At 38.7% G+C, this 22,715-nt stretch overlaps 1 protein-coding gene across 2 annotated transcripts in view; it reads left to right on the forward strand.

The window, feature by feature from the left end:
- The window catches only part of ARHGEF28 (Rho guanine nucleotide exchange factor 28), a 320,618-nt gene extending 305,869 nt beyond the window's left edge, over window positions 1–14,749 (forward strand). For both annotated transcript variants that reach the window (XM_017890633.1, XM_017890634.1), the window contains one exon: window positions 13,603–14,749. In XM_017890633.1, coding sequence (XP_017746122.1) covers window positions 13,603–13,772 — 170 coding nt within the window. In that variant the 3' untranslated portion in view covers window positions 13,773–14,749. The remainder of the gene's footprint in view (window positions 1–13,602) is intronic.
- Window positions 14,750–22,715: the final 7,966 nt, after the last annotated feature.

The raw sequence follows: 22,715 nt of genomic DNA on the forward strand, positions 1-22,715 counted from the left end.
ACCTGCAGACAATGTTCATTAGCCACTTAGCAGGATATTCTGCTTTTATTCTACTTGTCTGTGTCTTCTGCTCTGTGAGGTAATAGGCTTCTTCAGGGACATGTATGTAGTGGCTCTCAGAAGTCTAGTAGGAGCTGAGTCTGCTGGCCACTAAGTAGCTGATGCTACCCTTCACGATCCTTGCTCTTGATGGCTGATTCCACTAAAGAGGAGTTGATTACATGGTAATGCCATAGCTCCTTCTTAAGAGGAGGATTTAGTACAAACTTGGGAATTCATGTCACCTGGTGGACAATTGAAAGGAAGCCGCTTTCTTGGCCAGGTGCAGTGGCTCATGCCTATAACCTCAACACTTTGGGAGGCTGAGGTGGAAGGATTGCTTGAGCCCAGGAGTTCAAGACCAGCCTAGGCAACATAGTGAGACCACCCCCCCCCCCCCATCACATAAAAGAAAAAAAAAATCAAAAAATTAGCCAGGCATGGCGGAGTGCACCTGTAGTCCTAGCTACTTGGGGGCTGAGGCAGGAGGATCACATGAACCTGGGAGGCTAAAGTAAGCTGTGTTTGCACCACTGCACTCCAGTTTGTGTGACAAAACAAAACTGCCTTTAAAAAAATGCTTTAGGATCCAGTGTTAGTCACAGGTCAGATGTTGTCAGGAAGCACAGATATCAAAAGCTAGATTATTGCTATATATCATTTGCATGCACAAAACAATTTGAAGTCATCTCCCATAGGGAAAGATGGCTCCAAGGAGTAAAGGAATAGAGCAGTTTATCGTGAGACTGGGTCTTAGTAGGTTACCCAGGCTGGGCTGAGACTCCTGGGTTCAAGTGATCCTCCTGCCTCAGCCTCCTCAGTAGCTGGGACTACAGGCACGAGCCAGCACACATGGCTGTATGTTCTCTTTTGATTGCTGTTTTGGTACTTAAGGCCCTAATTTTGCTTCTGTTTTACAAACTGCCTAATTTTATAATTGTATAATTCCTAAAAATGTTTAATTTCTAGAAATATGGAAGAGGGAACTTTATTCTTATAGCAAACTTAAATGTGAAAAGAACACCTGAGGGTATTAATATCTACACTAAACAAAACACTGTCTATATGTTATATTGTACTTTTAAGATTATAATCATTTATGAGTGACACAAATGCAAGGCTGTGGCTGTGGTTGGTAAAGATGTTTCAGGGCTTGGTTTCTTAGCAAATGTCATTTCAAACAAATAAGAATTTAAAAAATAATGTTTCTCATTTTTAAAAGGAAAAAGTTTTATGTTGTCTTGAATACTGTATCAATTTCTGAAACCAGAATAGGTCTGTAAGTTCTTTGACATCTCAATTTTGTAGTTGACAAAGAGGAAGAAACAATCACTTGTAGACCTTAGAAGTACGCTCAGCACTTTGGGAGGCTGAGGCCAGCAGATCATTTGAGGTCAGCAGTTCGAGAGCCTGACCAATATGGTGAAACCCCGTCTCTACTAAAAGTACAAAAATTAGCCAGGCATGGTGGCAGGTGTCTTTAATTCCAGCTACTTGGGAGGCTGAGGCAGGAGAATGGCTTGAACCTGGGAGGTGGAGGTTGCAGTGAGCTGAGATCGCGCCACTGTACTCCAGCCTGGGTGACAAAGTTGTACTCTTTCTCAAAAAAAAAAAAAAAAAAAAAAATTAAAAGCATGGGTTGCCAGTTTTGAAGACGTCTGGTAATAACATAATTATTAAGAAGCAGGTAGAACTAATTAGCTTGGGTGTGTTAGGTTTAATTGCTTGCCTTCTCTGGCTCAAAGAAAAACATTGCATCTTGTATGCTTAAGAATTTTAACAGCTGTTTTTCCCTCTACTGAACCAGTAAGAAGTAACTGCAGCATTAAAATTCCTAGGTTGATTTCCTGCCTTACTCAGCTGGCAGAGAAATGAATTTGATTTTTCTTCTCTCAGCAAAATGAGAGGCATAACTCTTTTAGTGTGGGTAGGATTGTGAGGCAGGCAGTTCCCCAGAAAGTTGGCTTTTTTGCCAAAGTACTTAGAAGTCGCTGGTCTCTAGAGCCTTAAGAGAAATTCAGTGTCATGAAAATACTACCCTATTGTTGAGGCTGATGACCTGTACGTCATTTAATTCAGTGCACTCAGAAAAAGTTCCGACTTTTATTTATTTATTTATTTATTTATTTATTTATTTATTTAGAGACGGAGTCTCACTCTGTCGCCCATGCTGGAGCGCAACAGTGCGATCTGGGCTCGCTGCAAGCTCCGCCTTTCGGGTTCACGCCATTCTCCTGCCTCAGCCTCCTGAGAAAAGTTCCTGCTTCTTAACAGGGACTCCAAGATTGAATATCTGAATTTGTTTTGATTATTTACAAATTGAATTTGACGTATTTCTTGTCTACCTGATTGTATTATGGACAATTTTAAACATATACAAAATTAGAATATAATAACCACTCATGTTCTGATCACTCAACTTCAAAAATTCAGGAACTTATGCTTCATTGTGTTTCTTTCAGACTCCTACGCCCGGTACACACTGTATTATTTTGAAGCGGATCTTAAACAGCATCTATAAGCGTTTATTCATCCATAAGCATTTCAGTATTTGTCTCTAAAAGATAAGGTTCTCTTTTAAAAATCGTTATCACACCTAGGAAAAAAATATTTCCATAATATCAACATATATGTAGATTGCCAGTTATTTCACAATGTCATGTGTGTGTGTATGCTTTTTCCAGTTTATTTTTGACTCAGGATTCAGATAAAGATCACACATTGTGTGTTGTAGTTTAATAAAATTTTAGTATGAAAGTTTTAATTGTGAAAATTTTAAAGTATAGAAAATATGTATTAGGCAATTAACAGATGTTTCCATTTTGCCATATTTATTTCAGATCTTTGTCTTTTTGCTTTTTTAAAGAAATAAAATGTTACAGATATTGCTAAAGGCCCTTACCCATATTTTTTCCTTGTTTTTCCTACTCAGCAAATATCTTAAAATTGGTGGATATGATTTCCACAGTATGCTTCTATGTTATTGCTACATTTTATAATGCTACATATTTATATCTAAAATAAAATATCATAATTTTGTTTTAACACATATAGCCATTTAAATATATATGTACTTTCTGTAACTTGGTTTTTTCACTCAAAATGCATATTCCTACATGTGACACAAATTGCTCATTTTAAACTGCTATATAGTATTTCACTTTAATGAAAAAATTTTAGTATATTACTAAGGAGCATTTAGGGGATCTTACCAATTTTTTCCTATTAAAAGTGAAGATCAGTAAACACCTTTTTATGCCCATCTCCTTAGTCACATGAATGAGAGTTTATTTTAAGCATAACACCTAGAAGTGGGAAGGATGTCTTCACTGTTGCCAGGGATGATTGATTTTTCTCCAAAGTTGTTGTACAATATAACTATCATCAGCAAGATATGAGAACTCCAGTTCCTCCAGACCTTACCCAGCTTGTAGCATTGTTAGGCTTCTAAAATTTGCCCACATGCTGGGCATGAAATGGTAACTCATTCTTTCATACTTCTCTGATTACCAATGAGATTTAGTATCATTTCATTTTTTTGGCTGTTTAGATGCCTCCTTCTGTGAGTTTCCTGTTCATAAAAGTATTTTCTGACTCACAGCAGATTTTGGAATTTCAAATGTGTTCACTCTTAATTATATAGACAACTGTTTTGGAATACCTTTAATATATTTTGTACTTTGAGTAGTTTTCAGAGAAATCATGTTTACAATGACACGTGAACACTTTAAAATTGGAAAGGACATTCGTGAGAACTAAGCTTTTTCTAGGTGGAGAAGACTCAACTGCAAGTGCAGAAACTACGCAAAATGTTATTGGCTGTGCTGTTCCATCCTGCTGAGACTAACCATCTGCCTTGTGTTTTCTTTGCATACCTTTTTCCTTACTCCTTGCTATGTTTTCCTCCAAAGTTCCTGTGCCTCTCTCAATAGCTTATCAATATTATTTTACACACACTCAATATAGTCAACATCTATCTGCTTCATTTTCTTTGCTGGAAATTTTGCCTTTAGGGTCCTCTGTACTTCTGTTCCAATACGGACTTGTTGTTCTCCAGGCCTGCTCTGCATGCTCACCCAGGGCCATTCCTTCTCTCTCCTGTGTTGAAACCTCTGTACCCTCAGTCTCATGCTTCCCCTTTATAGTGTTTTCCTTTATTTGGTTGGACATATCTCCAGGACCTCCCTAAGAAAAAGTCTGATAAAAGGAAATTTTTTTCCAGATTAACTGAAGTGTCCTTCTGATTTTATTTTTGCGACTCTGACACTTGTTTTTTAAATAATTTGTCTGGGCTTAGAATTCTAGAATACAAAACTTTTCCTCCAGCCTGTGGAAGGGTTTGATTCCACTTTCCAGGGTTGCTGTTGAGAAGTCTGATACCTTTCCGCTTCCAGGTTCTTTTTTTTGTAACCTGTTCTTACTTTCTGCATCATTTTAGAATTGTCTTTTTTGTCCCCTCATCTGAATTTTATCACATGCTTCAGTGAGGTCTTTTGCTAAGTCATTTTTACTGGTTATTTATTAGGCTCTTTCACTTTAGAGATGTATTTCCCTCAGTTCTGGGAGATATTGTATTTAAAAAAAAAATACTTGCTTCTCTTCAGTTTTTTCTTACTGTAACTGTTGCTGCTTGGAAATTGGACCTTTTATATCCTCTGATTTTTGTTTCATTTTCCTTCTATTTCTATTTATTTGCACTTTTGTTCTATTTTCTGGGGGATTTTTTTGTTGTTCTTTAACTCCTGCTATTCCATTGATTGTTTAAAAAATATTAGCTAAGATACTGAAAATTTTCAAGGTATTTTTCCTGTTACAGCTCCTATTTTATGGAATCTTGTTTTGTGGCTCAAATGTCTCTTAAATAGTTCTTTGAAGTTAGTAACTATGGTTTTTGGAAGTTTTCTTCAGCTTTCTGTGTTCCCGAGTTGTGTTGTTTTCTCCAAGTTAGATTTGTCTCTATTTTAGACTCCTGTTTTCCTATTTCATAATTTACCTACCATTTTGGATTGGCGTGGGATTGAATCAAATAAGAGATGTATACAAAATATGTAGAACAATGCCTGGCATTTATTAAGTACTCCATACGTTATGTTGTTTTCGTAATTTTAAAGGTTTTCCACAGCCTGGCTGTTCACATTTATAGATCACCTTGAAATACCTTAAAAATAAACGTAAATGTTGAAGTTTTTGGTGTTAAAATGTAAAAGGTTAGTGTTCTAAGAAACTTGAGATCTTTCAGTTCAAGCATATGTGTACCTTCATCTACTTTTGTCAGTATTGAGAAGTGGCCCAAGTATTATGTTAGAAATAATAGAGAGACTACTAAAGTTTGTAAACTACTAAAGTTTGATATGTATCATTATAAATTAGAGAAAATTCTAGTTTTCCTTGTAATAACAGTTCTCTCCCTCACTTCATTCTGACATACTTTTTCGTGGAGTGAAGAGCTTGAAGTGACTGTGTTAGCCTAGGAATTGCTAATAATTTACAGTCTGTTTCTTCTGTGACACAGCCTATAATTTGGGTAAATCTATGGGAGTGAATGTCATTCTGAGTGTCATGGTGGGAAAAAGTTGAGGGCTGACTGCTATCTAGTTCAAGTGTTTTACAAATAAGGAAATGGAAGTTCCAGATACAGTTATTACCCAAGGTCAAATAATGCTAGTGGCTGAACAGGAGAAGCCCTGCAGCGTAATCCTATCTTGACTACATTTTCAGTTTGTTTTTCCTAAGACGACAAGGATTAGGCTACATTAAATTTTAATATCCTCTCTAAACATAAGAATTCCAAATTAGTGATTTCCCATGACTCTAATTATATTAGAATTTTCAAATTAAGTATTCACCAATTCATTTATTCATTTGACAATATACGTTGAAACCTACCACTATTATAACCTGAAATTTACTTTGGTAGCTTTGGACTAGTTATACTACTTTTATTTCCTATTTCTTAAATATTACTTTTTAAGCTTCAAATGAACTCAAATTTAAAAGACTGGAGAATAGAAATCCAAATTCCAAGAAAACCTTAACTCATTTCTAAGGACAGATACACCGAGGTTATAAAATGAAATATTTCCTGAATTCTGTTTTACATAGGAGATGTTATTAGATTTTCTAGGCAAGAGCAAAGACCATACCTGAATCTGTCTTCTTTTTAATGGGTAGCTATAAGCCCAAATGAACCTTATCCATTTTATAGCATAAGTTCACACAATTTGTGTATCTTTCTAAATAGATATAAACCCATACATGCCCTAGCCAATGACTTCTCATACAGTTGCATTAAAATTGATCTAAACATAGTTGGCATCCAGAGGAGGCTTCTAATTTATTACTGCAGTGTTCCATTTATATCAGATATATAGAAGCTAGACTGTTGGAATAACAGAACCCTTTATAATATTGTAGTCCAAATATATGGAAGCCTATAGACTTTTAAAATGTTATAGAAATTTTCAAACCTATTCAAAAGTAGAGAGAATTGTTTAGTGAACCCCATCTGCCCACAGCCAACCTTAATTCAGTGCTTTTTCTCTCTTCTCTTGCATTGGGCTCTCTTAAAGCAAATCCAGGACATCCTATCATTTCATCCAGAAATACTTTTCTCTAAAAGATAAGCACTCTTTTTTTTCGGTAACATAACCACAATATGATCATCACATCTAAAAAAAATGGACAGTTGTTACTTAAAATCATGCTGTCAGTATTTGGACTTATCTGGATTGTCTCAATTTTTTTTCCCTTTGTTTGAATTGGAATCCAAATAATTTCATACATTGCATTTGGTTGGTATGTCTTTTAAGTCTCTTTTAATCTAAAATTCTGTTCCTCCTTTAAAATTTTACAATTGTTAAAAGACTGGGTTGGGTTTGTTTGTTTTTTGTTTTATTAAATGCCTCTTGAGTCATAAGGACTGTGTTATTTGTAGAAAAGACCAGTTCAATTTTTTTTCTGAAATATTCCCCACATTCTGGATTTTCCTGATTGCATTCCCATCGTGTCATTTGAAATCTTCTTCTGCCCCTATATTTCCTGTAAATTGGTAGCTGGGAATACAAATTTGATTAGATGCAGGCTTTATTTTTTGACATGAAAAAATATACATAGATGGTGTTGTAAATTGCATCTCATCACATGGCGCACAATGTCTGTTTCTCTTTCTGTGTTATTAAAATTGATCCTTGGGTTCAGATGTTATCAGCTTGATCTGTTATGAAGTTTCAGATCAGCTTTTTTCCTAATGATTTTAATAGCCATTGATAATTATTGCCTGGGTCTCATATAGATGTTACATACAGAATTTAGAAGTTTCTGAATTTGGAAAAGCTCACCTATTTCCACCTTCTCACTCCTGATTTGTTCTGGCATCTTGACCATTTATTGTCTCTTAATCTTTAACAGACTTCTAATTCTTGAATGCACTATTCTCCAACTATGTTACACGGAACACAATGCTGTAGGGTACTGTGAGAAAAGGCTCCCTGAGTTTGGGGGATGCTGCATACTGGTTTCTGCTCTGAGAAATTTATAATACACATGAGCCTATTAAAGTTCTGGGGGATCCGTTGATTAACAAACTTGATTTACCTGGAATTTCATCAATTTATTTGACCACTGCATTCTTTTATCATCAATATCTATTGGCATCCTGTTTAGAGAAACATACTTTGAAATGCATCTCAAGGAAGAGGGAAAAGTAGAATTGTTTGCCCCATACTCCCATGGGGCTTGTGACATGAAGGCCATGACTCCCTAACAGTAGCCTTCTTCTTGAGGGAAGGAAGAGCATGACAACGAATCAAAGTTCAGACAGCAGAGAGGACTGATGTGCCATATCATGTCTCCTGTTAATATAATGTCATCTTCATTGTATGGATTGCTTTCATTTCTGTTTCTTCTCAGCATTACTTATATAGCCCATATTGACTATTCCAAATATGTTAAGTACTGATTAAAGTTCAACTCTCACAATCACAACTTAAAAAATTGTAACACAATTTGCTCTTACTTTACAGATTTATACATGTATTATACATGCCCCATGCAGGCACAAACACACGCCCACCCCAAAGCACACTTCAGTTGTTTTATATCAGGTGCGGTATTGATAAGAAGAATAGAAAAGGGAATTATAACACTAATTTAGAGTGTTTGCTTCAGATATAAACTCCAGACTGGTTTTCATGCCAGGGGCTCACATCGTATTTATGGCTCACTACAGAAAATTGAGTTGTGCAAAATTAGGGACAGAGACCAATTTTTATTTGCTCTGAAGATACCTTGAGCTCTGTATGATAAATGTTTTCCATCAGAAGAAACAATGTTGTGCATTAATGCTTCTGAGAAAACTTAGGGATTGCCAGTAATGCCATCAGGAAATGATTTTTTAAATGTTTCAGAGGGTAAACATGAATCAACCACTAAATAGGGAATATAACTTATTTTACAGAGTTGGAACATTAATGATAAGCCCCCCCTTTTTTTGAAGTAGAGTTGTTCTAGGAAAGTGTGAATTTTGGATTTAGGAACATGCACAAGGGATATAGTAATAAGAAGTACAAGTCAGACATATGATTAAAATAAACAAGAATAGAGCCAAGGCTCAGAAGACACGAAGTTCTGTTTTGTGACCTTTGTTGGGGAGGATGGAATGGGATAAGACAGGGAGAGAATTGAACAGCGCGTCATCAGTGCTCTCAACAGCAGACTAAACACGCTTTGTGCAGCCCTGGGCTTCTGGGTGCCTGGCCATGGGGTGCACTGGTGAGCTAAATTCAGACCTTGACAGTGGATGTTTATGATGAAAGTGATACTGGTGCATTTAGATTTAAATAAAACTTTGATTTAACAACGATCATGATCATGATGTTTTTCTATTGAGCAGAAAGAAATTGAGAAAAGGCAAAGGCTACATTAAGTATTTTAAACTGTAAGACAACCCTTTTTTACTTGTCGCAGACCTGTTCTTTATGACAAATTACTCAAGTTTGCTGTTCATCAGAGGGAAGATTAAGTGTGGAGTTTGATTATGGACAGTATCTTTTACTCATTAGTTAACTTTGCAAATACTATCTTTTGAGGATGGTGTGTGGGCTCACTTCAAATATATGTTCTTAGGAAGACTGAAGATATAGTGATGGGACAAGTGTGGCAATTACCTTAAAAACATGATTTTGAAATGCTTCACACTGCATTTCAATGCTTCATACCTGCATCGGGTAATAAATTTGGTTGTGTTTCTCAAGTGTAAAGCAATCGAAAAATGCATGCTTTTTTTTTGTACCTCCAGAATATTATTTGGTGAATCACTGAGCCCAAATACAAATGTAAAATTTCACACATAAGAAGTGTAAGAGGCCTTAATGATGATTTCACTTCAATCCTTCACGAACTGAAGCCCAGAGAGGGGCAATGATTTGCCTAAGATTACATTTTACCTTGTGATTTAAAAGATTTTATTCACTTCCCAGTTTAGGAGGCACTTTGTTCATTTTATTATTTTTACTTTTATTTTTATTAAGTGATCCTCCTGCCTTGGCCCCGCAAAGTGCTGAGATTACAGGTGTGAACTACCATGCCCAGCCACTTTGTTCATTTTAAATATAACACATAGTTGCATTTTATGCACTGTGATGATAGTCTGGTCTTGAAAATAGCCAACTAGTCAGTTGGCTCAAAAGAATGACGATAATGGTGAGCCAATGGAGGGAAGGCTGATTTCTCTTCACTGTTAGAAATGTCAATGTTGGGTAAACAGAGAAAAGTGTGAAAATGAAAAACGCAAGTGCCAACCAGCAGGTTGCACCTAAGGACTAAATATTGGGAGATTTAGGAAACTTCCTCTGGATACCAGTGCTATCTGCAGGTGCGTCTCCTGACAGTCTAAGTATTTCCTGCCCCGCATACCCAGAAGGAAAAGGAATGGTGCCAGCCAAAATGTAGATACCTGTAATTTTTTGAAACCATGTTAGGATACTAACTTAGACCCCCTACAGTGGTCCTCATAATGTGAGTATTGAAGTTTCCTGCAGAGGCTGAAATTTTGGTTTGTGAACAAAAGCTCAGTAATGTAGCAGAAAAAACCCTCAACCAAGATCCCACTTTTCTACTTGGTTTAGTCAGACTTTGGGGCTTTTGTGTGTTTTAGCTTATTTGCTTTAAAGGTTAAAATGCTCACTCTGTTTAGTTTCCAGAGGTAATGATAGGGATCAAATTATTTCTTTTATGTCAAGAGGCAAAATTGTGTTGAGATACTTGGCTGAAAGGTTTTTTTGCAGTTGTTTGGGTTCTGTTTCATTATAATAGTATTGGTTTTTAGTTGACCAAATTGTGATTGTATTACTGTTTCCTTGCTTATTAGAAATAAGTTATTACATTTTTATGTCCATCGGTTTACAGGCAATTCGATCACAAATGAAATTGGATGATTAATTTTACACAGCAAGAATTCTGCTTTCTGAGTCAGTGAGGTTTAATATTAACAAATGTTTTTTCAGTTTAGGGTTCTATATGATGATCATATTCTCTAGGGTAAAAGTGTAGAAAAGGTGGCTGGCCTTGAGAAATATACAAGTGCTGTGCTGGTTCTTTCAGAGTTGAAATGGAGTAACAAAATCAGAAATCACCAAACGGTTTCTAATTTCAAAGACAGACTCTCTGACCTTGCCTACATAGTTCAGGTAGAAACCAAGAAGGAACATGGAGAAGGAAATTGAGTTCCCGTCCAGGTGACATACAACCACAACCACCTCCAGTAATACATCTGGAATTACAACACGGGCCGTTCACTTAGGGCACGACGAGCTCTCACCTAGGAATGTGTTTCTCCTGTATTTTTATTCTTATTCGAAAAAGTTCAGATTAAACTTCCACACTACACCACACACACACACACACACACACACACATACACACACACACACACACACACTCTACTCCCTACCCCCATCCCCATTCATTCTTGGTTCTCTATCTTCCCGAACTAGAGCATACAGTGTAACTTAGAAATAATTCTTTTTTAATATACATTCAATTTGGCTGTTTTTGAACAAGTCTTCTCTTGAAGCCATTAAAGGGACTTTCCATGTACCTCAAAATATCAGTATTTTGAATTTTTTGCTCCATGTTTCACACCTCAGATGAAGAAAACCTACCTAGATTAAGGGCTTCCAGTGTGTCCGGCATTGTCAGATGTGTCAGCAATCGCCTCCCAGCTGCCTCATTCACTGGATGATTTTTCATCCTCAATGTAGTAATTTTTATGTCCTGGCTGGCCCTTCTGTTGGCAAGGAGGCAGCACTGTTGTGGCTTTGGTGACCTGTTCAGTCTGCCAGTGTCTGCTGGATGGAAATTTGGGGGCATTTTTTTGAAGTTGTATAAAATTAAACATCAGCAATTTAGCTGTGCATATTTGTATTTAGAGGTGAAATAGCTTCAGTTGAAGGCTGGGAAAAGGAATTGGAAGTGTGACTGCGTGTCGTGACCACAGGCATGCTTTGTCTCCCAATGTGGTAAAATAGGATTCAGAGCATTCCAGGTTGATTTGTAATGTTGCCCTGACAAGGAAATCATTGCCTGGGAATATTTTTGTTTGCCCAATTAAGGGAGGTTCCTAGTTCTATAACAATTGCTGTGTAAGTTTTTTGGAAGTTAAAAATAAAAATTTTGGCAAGTGGTTCTTCAAAATGTAGTATTGAAGGGAGAGAAAGTATTAAACATCAAGGGTCTCTTAATTCAGAAAAAATGGCCAAGCCATTTTCTGCACAAAGAGAAATGAGAAGCATGAGAGTCTTGATCATCAGAGCAAGGCCTCGTCACGTGTCCGCCGTCCTCTGAGCTCAGATCCAGATCACTTCCTAGCTGCACGATGTGGGGCAGAATTTCACTAGCCTGAGCCTTGGTTTCCCAGCCTGTAAATTGTGGGTTTTAGCATTTTGAGACTTAGAGAGAGATGACGAATGTAAAAGACCTGGGACAACTCCTGTGCCCAGAGAAATACCTCTGTAAATGGTGGCAGTTAGAGGCACCTTCTGCAGGTATACTTTCAGTTGTTAGTCAGTTCCTGGAATTTGATGTACAGCATTTAGAATCAGGAGCAGTGGAATCAAGCTTTGTGCCTATTGGCATCTAAAGGGTCAGGGATGGGCTAAGCCTTTGAGCAGAGCTGTGGTTGCAGCCTCACCCCCGTGCCTCCCTACCTCTCTTCCTCCTCTCACCTGCCTCAAGGGTCCTCCTTTGCTTCAGAGGCACAGTCCAGCTTTGGTGCAGCTCCTCCAGGGACCTTTATCTGCTCCTGTGGTCCTGGCTGCTCCTCCCCCATTGACCCACCTCCTATTGGGAGATGGGATGAAATGAGGTGTGGCAAGGCCACCATGTCCCCAAAGATGGAGCCTTCTGGGGTCAGTTTTCCTTTCATTCCCGCCAAGCCTTGCTTACTACCTTCTCTAGCAACCAAAGATCCTTGTCAGGAGGGCAAAGGCCACAAGAATTTGTGTCATTAGAATGTCTGCACGTGTGTATATCCATCTAAATAATAGAGGCTTTGAGAAAATGTGGCGAGGGTTACAATGGCCTCTTTTTTTTCTTTATGTTCTTTAATTTTTTTAAAATTTTAATTTATATAAGTTTGTAGTAGGTGTATGTGGCCTCTTCTTAATGACTGAAAAGAAAAAAAAAAAAAAAGCAGGTGGGCCTCAGAGCTATTTGCCCTCCTTTCCCACCTGAACTTCCATTCCTACTTAGGTTTTTGTTCCAACGCAAGGTGGTTATTTGTAATTTTGCCATATGGCTGAGCCTGAGGGTGAGTGGTCAGTGGAACAAGTGCAGGGAAAATGGTTTGCAGCAAGTGTCTGTCTTCAAATCAAGCCTCCCTTTTGTCTCCCCTTGAAACGATAATATTAGAGGATTTTATCAGAAAAAGGGAGAATACACAGTGTCCTGCTGTTGCTAGGTAACCAGAAAACATCAAATCCAGTCAGAGCTGAAACTGGCTCGATTTTCCCTGGGAACCTGGCTGCTCTTGCTGAGTACTTTGTGTAGTATTAACAGATTTGTTATTAACAGCATAATGGTGAGGCTGGAGGGTCTCCTTCATTCTTTCACTTTTTACCCCCACCCCTTGCCCACATCAGTAAAGTGCCAAATATGTTCTTGGAGCCTTGAAGTCAATTCTTGACTTACAGATATGCTGAGGGAAGGTGCTCTGCAGATGCAAATATAGTTGATTTACACATAGCTGGAGTATATACTGTATTTCCATGACCCTCACCCATTTTAAAAATAAATGGGCATCCCTTTTTCAGCCATAGCAGTGGTTTACAGGCCCATGAACGGTGACCCATATTTAGTCACAGGAGACATTTGTGCACACAATCGAACACATCTTAATGATACTGATGAATGATTTTGACACCTATTATGTTCCTTTCTCCTTGGGCCTGGCCATTCTGTGGCTGACTATATGGGCACTGCATTTCCTAATCTTAGCTCGAACACCAAGACATCTGTCTTGTACATCTCAGGCAGACTCCTGTAACCTGTGCTGTCTGTTTCTTGCAGATTTGGAAACCTCCCACACTGAGTCCCCAACCCCTCATGACTCAAATTCACACCGCTCTCAACTGCAGGCGTTTATAGCAGAAGGAAAGCTAAATCTACCGGCAAGGACAATGACCAGACAAGATGGGGAAACTGGAGATGGCGCCAAAGAAAATATTGTTTACCTCTAATTGTGTTGTCATTTTTCCAAACAAAACAAAACACTGGCACTTTTGGGAGAAACTTTTTTTTTTTCCCCATTCCTTTTGTATGTGTGATTGTCTGTGTCCAAATTGCTTTAAGAATAATATTTAATATTTCCTGCAAGCTCATTTTTTTGGCATGAGTCTAATTAAATTATTGAAAGCAGCCCTGTTTGTATAATCTTTAACTTATCACATCTAATTTCAGATTTCTGGAGGAGAAGCTAACTTGAACAAGCAGAAATATTTTAAAAGTTGTTTTGACTCTAGAGTAAAATTCCATGTCACATTTTCTATCCAATCACTGGATTTCGAGATTCCTTTTAAGATCTCAATGAAGCAATTTGGATTTAAAGAGTGGTATTCACAAGGGGTGAACTTTCACAGCCAGGGCAGTTGCCTCAGTGCCCACACAGGCAGAGGAGGATGTGGGAAAGGGCTTTTCTCAGCTAGTTTTTATGTGCTCATTTCTTCTGGGAGCATTAAAAGTGGTGATCTGTTACAGTCACTATTCAACTGGGCACCTGTTGTGATTGGTCAGTCACTGAGCTAGGGATACAGTCCGGACTTGCTTAGTACCTAAGCCTAATGCTGGTGGGGTTTCAAGACATAGTTCAGCATCATCTTTTAACAAGGCCCAGAGGCCCAGAGCTCCCAGCAAGTCCTTTTGATGTAAATAGTGAACTTTGTTAGAGCCCTCAGTTCTATCAGCTGGCCTGTCCCTCCCAGCACCTGGAGCACCAACTACCACTCCCTGGAAAGAACCCTTCTCTGCAGTTTTTTAAGGACAAAACTGCCCACTCCTCATGAAGTTTGCTGCCTGGATACACTTTTCCACAAAGGAAAACTGGCATATCCTGCCTTCTGAGTAGTATGGGTCTGTGTGAGAAACCAGGAGATATTTTCATCTTGTTCAGAAGTACTTGTATGTATTTTGGTGTCAATAAATATCTTTTACCTCATTATTTTACTTTGTAATTTTAACATTATGTGTAGGACCATAGTAAAACACTCATTTCACACACACATATAATCTCACCTCATGAAAAGTGAAAATAAAGGGAGACTATTAGATTCATCCAAAAATGCAACACTTACTAGGAGTGAGATGTGATAGGAACAGAAAAAAAAAAAAATCACCCAGATTCCAATAGTTTTTTCTCCCTACTTAAAGTTGTAAATTGGGTATCTACATTATATTTTTACTTAGGCAAGTCCAATCCTAATTTTTTAAATTGCCCCTTTTGGGGCTGTCTTTTCTGGCTTTTGCTGCTTCTGGCTATTTTGTCACAATTACATTAAAAATTCAGTGATCTTTTCACAGAATGGATATAACTTATTAAAATTATATTCAATCACTTCACCTCCAAGCTGAATTCCTCAATTACAACATGTATCTCCCATTCCTAAAGACATCTAGAAATATCTGTCTTTCCTTTCTTCAATAAGGTCTAGTCCAGAATTCTATATCTCTTGAATGAAAAGCATATAGATATTTCAGTCTAAATCCTTTCTCCAATAACTATAAATATCTTTCCTTTCTTCATGACATTATATATAGAAATAGTGAAAATATGTTAAGATGTTCAAAATCCTCATGGTGTTATTTCTTTAAAAATGTGCGAGCTCTGGATTTTCAAGACCTGCAAAACAGGTCTACATGCAGTTCCTCTGGGAAAGCTGGAGCATTTTTTTAAGTACCTACATTCATAGGTTCCTCTGGGCAATTCTCTTACTTAATATGACGACTTTTCAATGGCATATAACTACATTTCAAAGCTTTCTTGATAAGTTCTTTCTCTTCTCCATATCCCCACTATGTAATGAGCTCAGATCCTGCTATGGTCTGAATGTCTGAATGTTTGTGTCCCCCCAGATTTATGCTGAAAACCTAATCACCAATGCATTGATATTAGGAGGTGGGCCTTTAGGGGGTGACTAGATCATAAGGATGGGGCCCTTGTGAATGGGATTAGTGCCCCTATAAAAGCGGCACTAGAGAGCTCTCTTGCCCCTTCACAATGTGGAGGATGCAGCAAGAGGACACCTTCTGTGAACCAGGAAGTTGGCCCCCACCAGACATGGAATCTGCTGGTTCCTTGACCTTGGACTTCCTGGCCTCCAAACTGTGAGAAATCAGTTTCTATTGTGTGTAATACACCGAGTTTATGGTCTCTTTTGTTATAGTAGCCCAAACAGACTAAGGTCTCAAGACAGAGTCACAGAGTGACTCTAGCACAAATTTACTAATCTTAAGAGATGACCACCCTATTTTTCAGGATCATAAATGAGTTTCCCCAAAAGGACCTACTTTTCTCACCAAGTTAAGAGCTTAAAGGAAACATTCATTCCTTTAGAGATTTGTCCTAGAAAGAAAAGCAATATTTTTTGCTCTGTCCCTTCCAGGCTGCATGAATTTATTCATCATTTCATTTAGAGTCCAAGCTACTCTGCATTTCATCAGGACTACATCATTCCTGGAATCGTGCAACACTTCCCAGCCCACTCACAGTTGAAGCCCCTATTCATTCAGAAAAGGGTAACAACCCTTGGTGCAGAGGACTTGCTGTGTGTGTGTGAGTTATGTAAGGTGAAGAATGTGAGTATAATTACATCATGGGGTGACAAAGAAGTGGAGAGGAATATGTATTTCTTCCTGTGACCTAGGAATACATGAGTTACTTTCAAACTGAGAACCAACCTGAGATTGTTAATGTCCAACCATCTATATCTCTCTCATTGAGAGGCAGCAGAGCATAGAAATGGAAAGTATGGATTCTGGATCCACATCTGCCACTAACTCGTTGTGTGTCCTTGGCATGTTACTTCACCTCGTGCTGTTTCCATTTCCTTCTTTATAAAACAGGGATGACTACCTTATGGAATCGTTGCAAGAATTAAATGATTAATATATGCAATATGCTTAGAATAGAGCTTGGGATATAGTAATCACTCAATATATGCTAACCAGTGTTATACTATTTTAAAAATCTGTTAATAATGACTCAGCCTAGTCCCAGTCTTTAGGCAGATTGCTTCCGCATAGCGAGAAAAAGTGAATAGAAAATTCAAACATCTGGAGATTGCTAGACATAAGACTGGGGAAAGTTAGGTAAGTTGAAAGTCAGCTTTCAACTTATTTGCATTTCTAAATCTCCTGTTAACTCAGGTATTCAGTAAATTTTTATTGATGGTCTGCTAAAGGCCAAGCAATCTGTGCGGGACAAAATAAAGATGAATAAGCATGCAAGCTATTGGAGAAGACTAACACATGAATAGATGATCCTAAAGTAGAGAGGTGCCAATAATTATATAGAGAAGTACAAGTTGCTATAGGAGCGCATAGGAAGAGCACACTGGAGGCTAGTAATATGTGAAATGGAGGGAGTTGTTTTAAAGAAGATGCTTGAGCCTGGAAGGATAGAGAGTGGGAGTAGCGAGACATTCTAAGCAAGCAAAATGCTATGGTTTGAATATGTCTTCAAATTTCATTTGTTGGAAACTTAATCCCCAAATTTTTATATTGATTGGAGGTGAGGCCTTTGGGAGGTAATTAGGATTAGATAAAGTCATCAGAGTGAGGCCTCCATGATGGTACTTCATTACCTTCTAAGAAGAGGAAGAGAGACCTGAGCTGACATGCATGCTCTTGCCCTCTTGCCATATGATGCATTTTGCCATGTTATGACAAAGCAAAGAAGGCCTTCACCAGATGCCAACACCATGCTCTTGGACTTCCCAGCTTCTAGGAACTGTAAGATTGTAACATTTTGAAATAAATTACCCAGTCTCAGATATTCAGTTATCATAACAGAAAATGGACTAAGACAGAGGGAAACCTGAACCAAAGACTGGAGGTTTGAAACAAAAGACATGAGAGACACTGTGGCATACATTTGGAGATACCTAGAACGAGTTCCTCCCCTCTAGATTAAGGTGTCCAATGAGAATGTCCATCTATTTCTGCCTCTTTCAAGTACTCTATATAAGAAGTGAGGGCATGTGAAAGTCCACCCCTGACCTCATTGGTAACTGATCAGGTTCCAGGCTATGGAGCAATAGCAGACTCCTTCCTGGGATGCTATGCTCTTAAAGTGTAATCAAATGCCCCCTCATCCCCTCACCTTTCCTCATCCACCTCTTCCATAGAGCAATGTAGGTTCTAGTCAAATGGGGAATTGGATATCTTCCTATTTGATCCCAAGTCACAAGAAACTAAGAGTAAAAGGGGTCCTGGGATCACCTGAAGATGCTTATTGGAACAAAGGGGACCAGGAGGATGCCTAAGTGTACTGCTAAGGGGCGGATTGATGACTTGTATGATAACCCACAAGGCAAGATTGTAAGTGGAGAAAAAAAGACAGGCTCATGTACCTCTTCTGCTTTATTTTTTACCCAACCCTGATGCTACTCATAGCTCCCTGTTTTAATCTACCTCCTAAGGCTGTGTGGAGAATGGAAAAGAAAAAAAGAAGGGGAACACATGGAAGATTCCAGAATTATCTTGATTGACATGCAGAGTTTGCTCTTTTCTTTCCTGACTGCCTCTCATGCACAGATGTTCCTCTACCAGTGTGAGAGAGGCAGTAAAAAATACGGAAAAGCCAAACAGACTTGGGCCCTACTTACTAGATCTATTCCAGGGCCACAGGGTCGCCAACACCAGGGGGCACTACGCATGCTCTGGAGCACACATGCCTGTAGATTCCAACGTGAGTGGAAACTTATGGAGTTGTACAATCCTGCAACCTTGCTTCTGAGCTAGGGTTGCTTACCTATGAAATGATGATAATAATAATAGCTATGTCCAGATCACCTGAAGTCAGGAGTTCGAGACCAGCCTGGCCAACATGGCGAAACCCTGTCTCTACTAAAACTACAAAAATTAGCCAGGCATGGTGGCAGGTGCCTGTAATCCCAGCTACTCAGGAGGCAGAGGCAGAGGCAGGTGAATTGCATGAACCTGAGAGGCAGAGGTTGCAGTGAGCCGAGATCGTGTCACTGCACTCCAGCCTGGGGGACAAGAGCAAGACTTTGTCTCAAAAAATAAATAAACAAATAAATAATAATAATAATAGCCATGTCTTGCAGGGCTGTTGTGAACTACTTGAAGAAGCCCAGTGCAGTAAATGGCACACAGTCAGCACTCTAAAAATGAGAGCAGTTGTTATGTACTGGGGATAGGGGTAGAAAGGTGGCAGGCTTGAGCATGCTCAAGAATTGAAGTAACTGGGGCATCACTACTTCAGTTTTGTCCAGCTCATTTTCCTGTGCTGAGAGATGTCAAAGATCAAAGCCTGTTAGGATGCTGGGCTCAGAGTAAGAGCTTCATACTACTTATTGGATGCAAGGATGAACAAGAGTCTTTGGAAATCAGAGATCAAAGAGTTGACAGAACTAGAACTAGAACCCTGATCCATTACATTTCTTTGCCTCTGGCTGGTGAGTTCAAAGCAGTCAGCTCAAGTTGATGATTGAACATTGTTTTGGGTGAAGTAACAAGGGACCATGGTTCAGTGGTTCTGTAGAAGCTTCATGACTGAGAAACTTCAACATGCCATTAATTGAATCCTAGTTTTCTGTCTACTAATAAAACTCTTTGAAAGGCAGAAAGTCAAAGGTTTTAGATACTACCAGCAGCTATGGGTCTCAACAATTGCCTAAGGAGAAATAATGAACTTGGTACAAACATAGGATTATATTTTCTCTGCTGATTTCACTAGATTCTATAGTTACATTAGAGAACTGTTCCTTATTTCTGCACGAGCCCCAATTTCCACCTTCCCCTTTTTTATGCATAGGTCTGGCAATAAATTTAACTTGGCTCAGTCTCCAGGCAATCCAGGGTTAAACTATCTCCTGGGGCACAAAATTTCAGTCCCTAGGGAAAGTTTGAAAATGTTCTCTTCTTGCTCAGAAGCTCAATTGAGTGTCTCCATTTTATTTCATAAATGAGATCTGATTTGTCTCCTAACATGTATTTCTACTTACTCAAGAGAGTGTCTATGTTCTTTTCCTTCCCTCCTGAGCCGGTTTTGGGATGTTTGCCTATTCATAGAAGGAAACCGTGAGGGAGAAAGCAGCTAGAACTCTGATGAATGGTTTACTTCTTGTTAGCAACCCAAGTTAAACATTTAATGATGGAAGTGGGTATGGGCTGAAATGCCATTTGGGGGTAAATTCCTGGCTTCATTTTTTCATGCTCTCTGTACCACTACTTGTCCCAGCCCCCCACACCCTGTATAATGTCTGAACAGGTTTTCTGCATAGTTGCCAGTGCTTATTTTTACAATCTCTAACATAACAGCTTCAAATATAAACACAAACATAGCCAGCATGAACGACAGCATCTGCATCGGCCACGGAGCTAAAACAGGCTCTTAGAAATGGGCTTGACATTTCCCTTGGCAGCTTCACAGCCTCCTTGGAAAGCCTTGGTCCACCTCTCTGCTGCTGACAAGCTCTGATTTGGGTATGGCACATGCCAGCAAAGGACAATAGGCTTTTAATTAACATCTGTAGAGCCATAGCTCAGGAAACACACCTCCTGAAGAGGTTTTTTTTTTTTTTTAAAACACTTGCATTTCTTCTCGCTACCCTACAAACAGTAACTCTGTGCTCCATCGAGGCAACTGTGGTCATTAATTTTCTGTAGCACAGTAATTGCTAGTAACATAAAGGTAGTAATGGGACTTTTTTTTTTTTTTTTTTTTTTTTTGCAATAGCTTAGAAAATTAATGTTAACTTCTGTTCCTAGTTTAGGGCAGTTGTTTTTACTATCATGATGCTGAATGTTATCATACAACTGGATCTTTCCATGCAAACTCCCTCCGTGCAAAGTTCTCATTATATCTGACACAGAATTAATGTAAACATATTTTTGTAATGGCCATATTTTGAGTCACTCACTTAGAGGAAGGTTTTCTAATGTGGAATCTGAGCCTGTTAAGCATCGTTGCTATGGAGACTATGAGAGTTGGATTAATTAAGGCTTGAACAGATGTGAAGTGTGCAGAATGCACTATTTTCTGTTAGTAATTAAAGAGGGTATGTGTGTACGTGAGAGAGAAAGAAAAATAGAGACAATCCAAGACAAAGCAGTCAGACGTGCTTGGCACTGGACATGTGACATTTTCTTCAGTAAAACTAACTGCTGATAACTCTGCTGACACTACTCTATTTTCTTCTCCACCCATGCCAGACAGAATAATTGCTTGAAATGGCCAAGCAGTCCAACCTTTCTTTCTTTTTTGGTCTGATTTATAAGAGGCACAAGAATATACAAAAACATGTTCTTGGATCAGTGGGTTCAAAAGACCCATCTGTCTGAACACTCAAAATCAAACTGGACTGTGTAAATGGTTTTTAAGCTAGCTGGCAGGAAGACCAAGTTTGCAGACTGGAGCTCTATTAGTTGTCCAACCCCCTGGTAGTATTGTCATCAGTGAATTGATAGCCAAGAGAGACATTGGCTGCCCAAATGCCAAGGAGAAATTGTCATGGGAATGCCTTTAAGATTGGAAAGTCAATGAAACATCAATCTGGTTTGACTTTAATTTGGAGAATATTTGTTTCAGTTTGAATGAAATCTTTTGCTCTTTAAAACACTGTATTTCTATTTCCCCTTAAGTAAAATACTAACATTAGGTTTAGGTCTGAATTCAGCAGATTAGGTTCCATTGGAATCCTGCTTAGTGACCCCAGTGAGTGGTGTCCCCATATAGCCTCCTGGTTGGCAGGAAGTAGTTAATGGCTTAAAAATGTCTAAAGGCTTTTCTGCTGGGTTGGCAGCAGTTTTGCTTGAACTGGTAGCTTTTGAAGCATGATCATTTTTTGTTTGTCTCGCAACTGTGGAGGTGGGATTGTCTGAATCAAAAAGCCTCACAGAGGTACTTTGTTTCTTGATGGACAGTGTCCTGGTGGCCCAAATATGGCCTCTTCCCACCCACAGACCGTGCAGGGTGAGTTAGAAAGTAATGATGCAATGGGGAATTGCGTGGCCTGGGAGGTCAAGTGTTTGTGTGTGAGTGTGTGTGTGTGTGGTGGTGTGTGCAAGAGCACACTCTTAACTAAAGCATGTGTCTGGTCAAACTCCTAAACCTCTGAGGAGTCAGGCACATCCACAGATATAACTTTTTCCCAGTCCCTACATGCCACTAATTAAACAGCCTGGTTCTGTGAGGGTTTCAGTCTATAAATGGGGCAGTTGTTTTTTGTTTGTTTGTTTTTAAAAAAAAACTAAGTGAAGGCTACAGGCAGCACTCTTCCATCTTAGAAATCAGACGTCTTTTGGTTGTGCTATTAAGAGCCATAGAGACAGGGAAACAGGGACAAATTGGATAAATGTGAATTTATCACTATCTGGGGAGAAAACTTAAGTCAACATCTTCATTTCCACATTGTCCTCTACAACTGTGACCTAAACTTCACTCACCCTTAAACATGACTGTTAAATCTGTTGTATATTCCATGTTTCTTGTCATTTGAGGATTATGTCCATTTATCTCATTGGAGAAAGCATTTAGTGAGACTACAGAAAGTAGCATTTGCCATTTGAATCAACTGTGACTGATTTTTACATCTCTGGGTATTAATAAGAAAAGTGACTTATTAAATATTATTCTGTTTGCCTTTTCTTTCTCCCCACGATGTATAGACACAGGAGAAAGTATATTCTGGGTACTTTGTGAACTGAAAAGGAAATTGGGGTGGGAGAAAAAACAACAGCAGTGGTTCGATGCCTTTGAAGGGACATCTGTTAAATGCTTTAGTAAAAGAGCAACAATGGAAAGCTTGAAACCAATAAAAATAGAGCCAGCACAGGGAGTTAATTCAAGAAGAAAATCCACTTTCCCTCTAAATCATCAAATTTCAAGAAGTATTTTATATTTGGCAGACGTTAGTATGTATTCTCTGTGTGTGTGCCTTCAT

The sequence above is a fragment of the Rhinopithecus bieti genome, unplaced genomic scaffold, assembly GCF_001698545.2.
Source record: "Rhinopithecus bieti isolate Rb0 unplaced genomic scaffold, ASM169854v2 scaffold_18354, whole genome shotgun sequence".
NCBI lineage: Eukaryota > Metazoa > Chordata > Mammalia > Primates > Cercopithecidae > Rhinopithecus > Rhinopithecus bieti.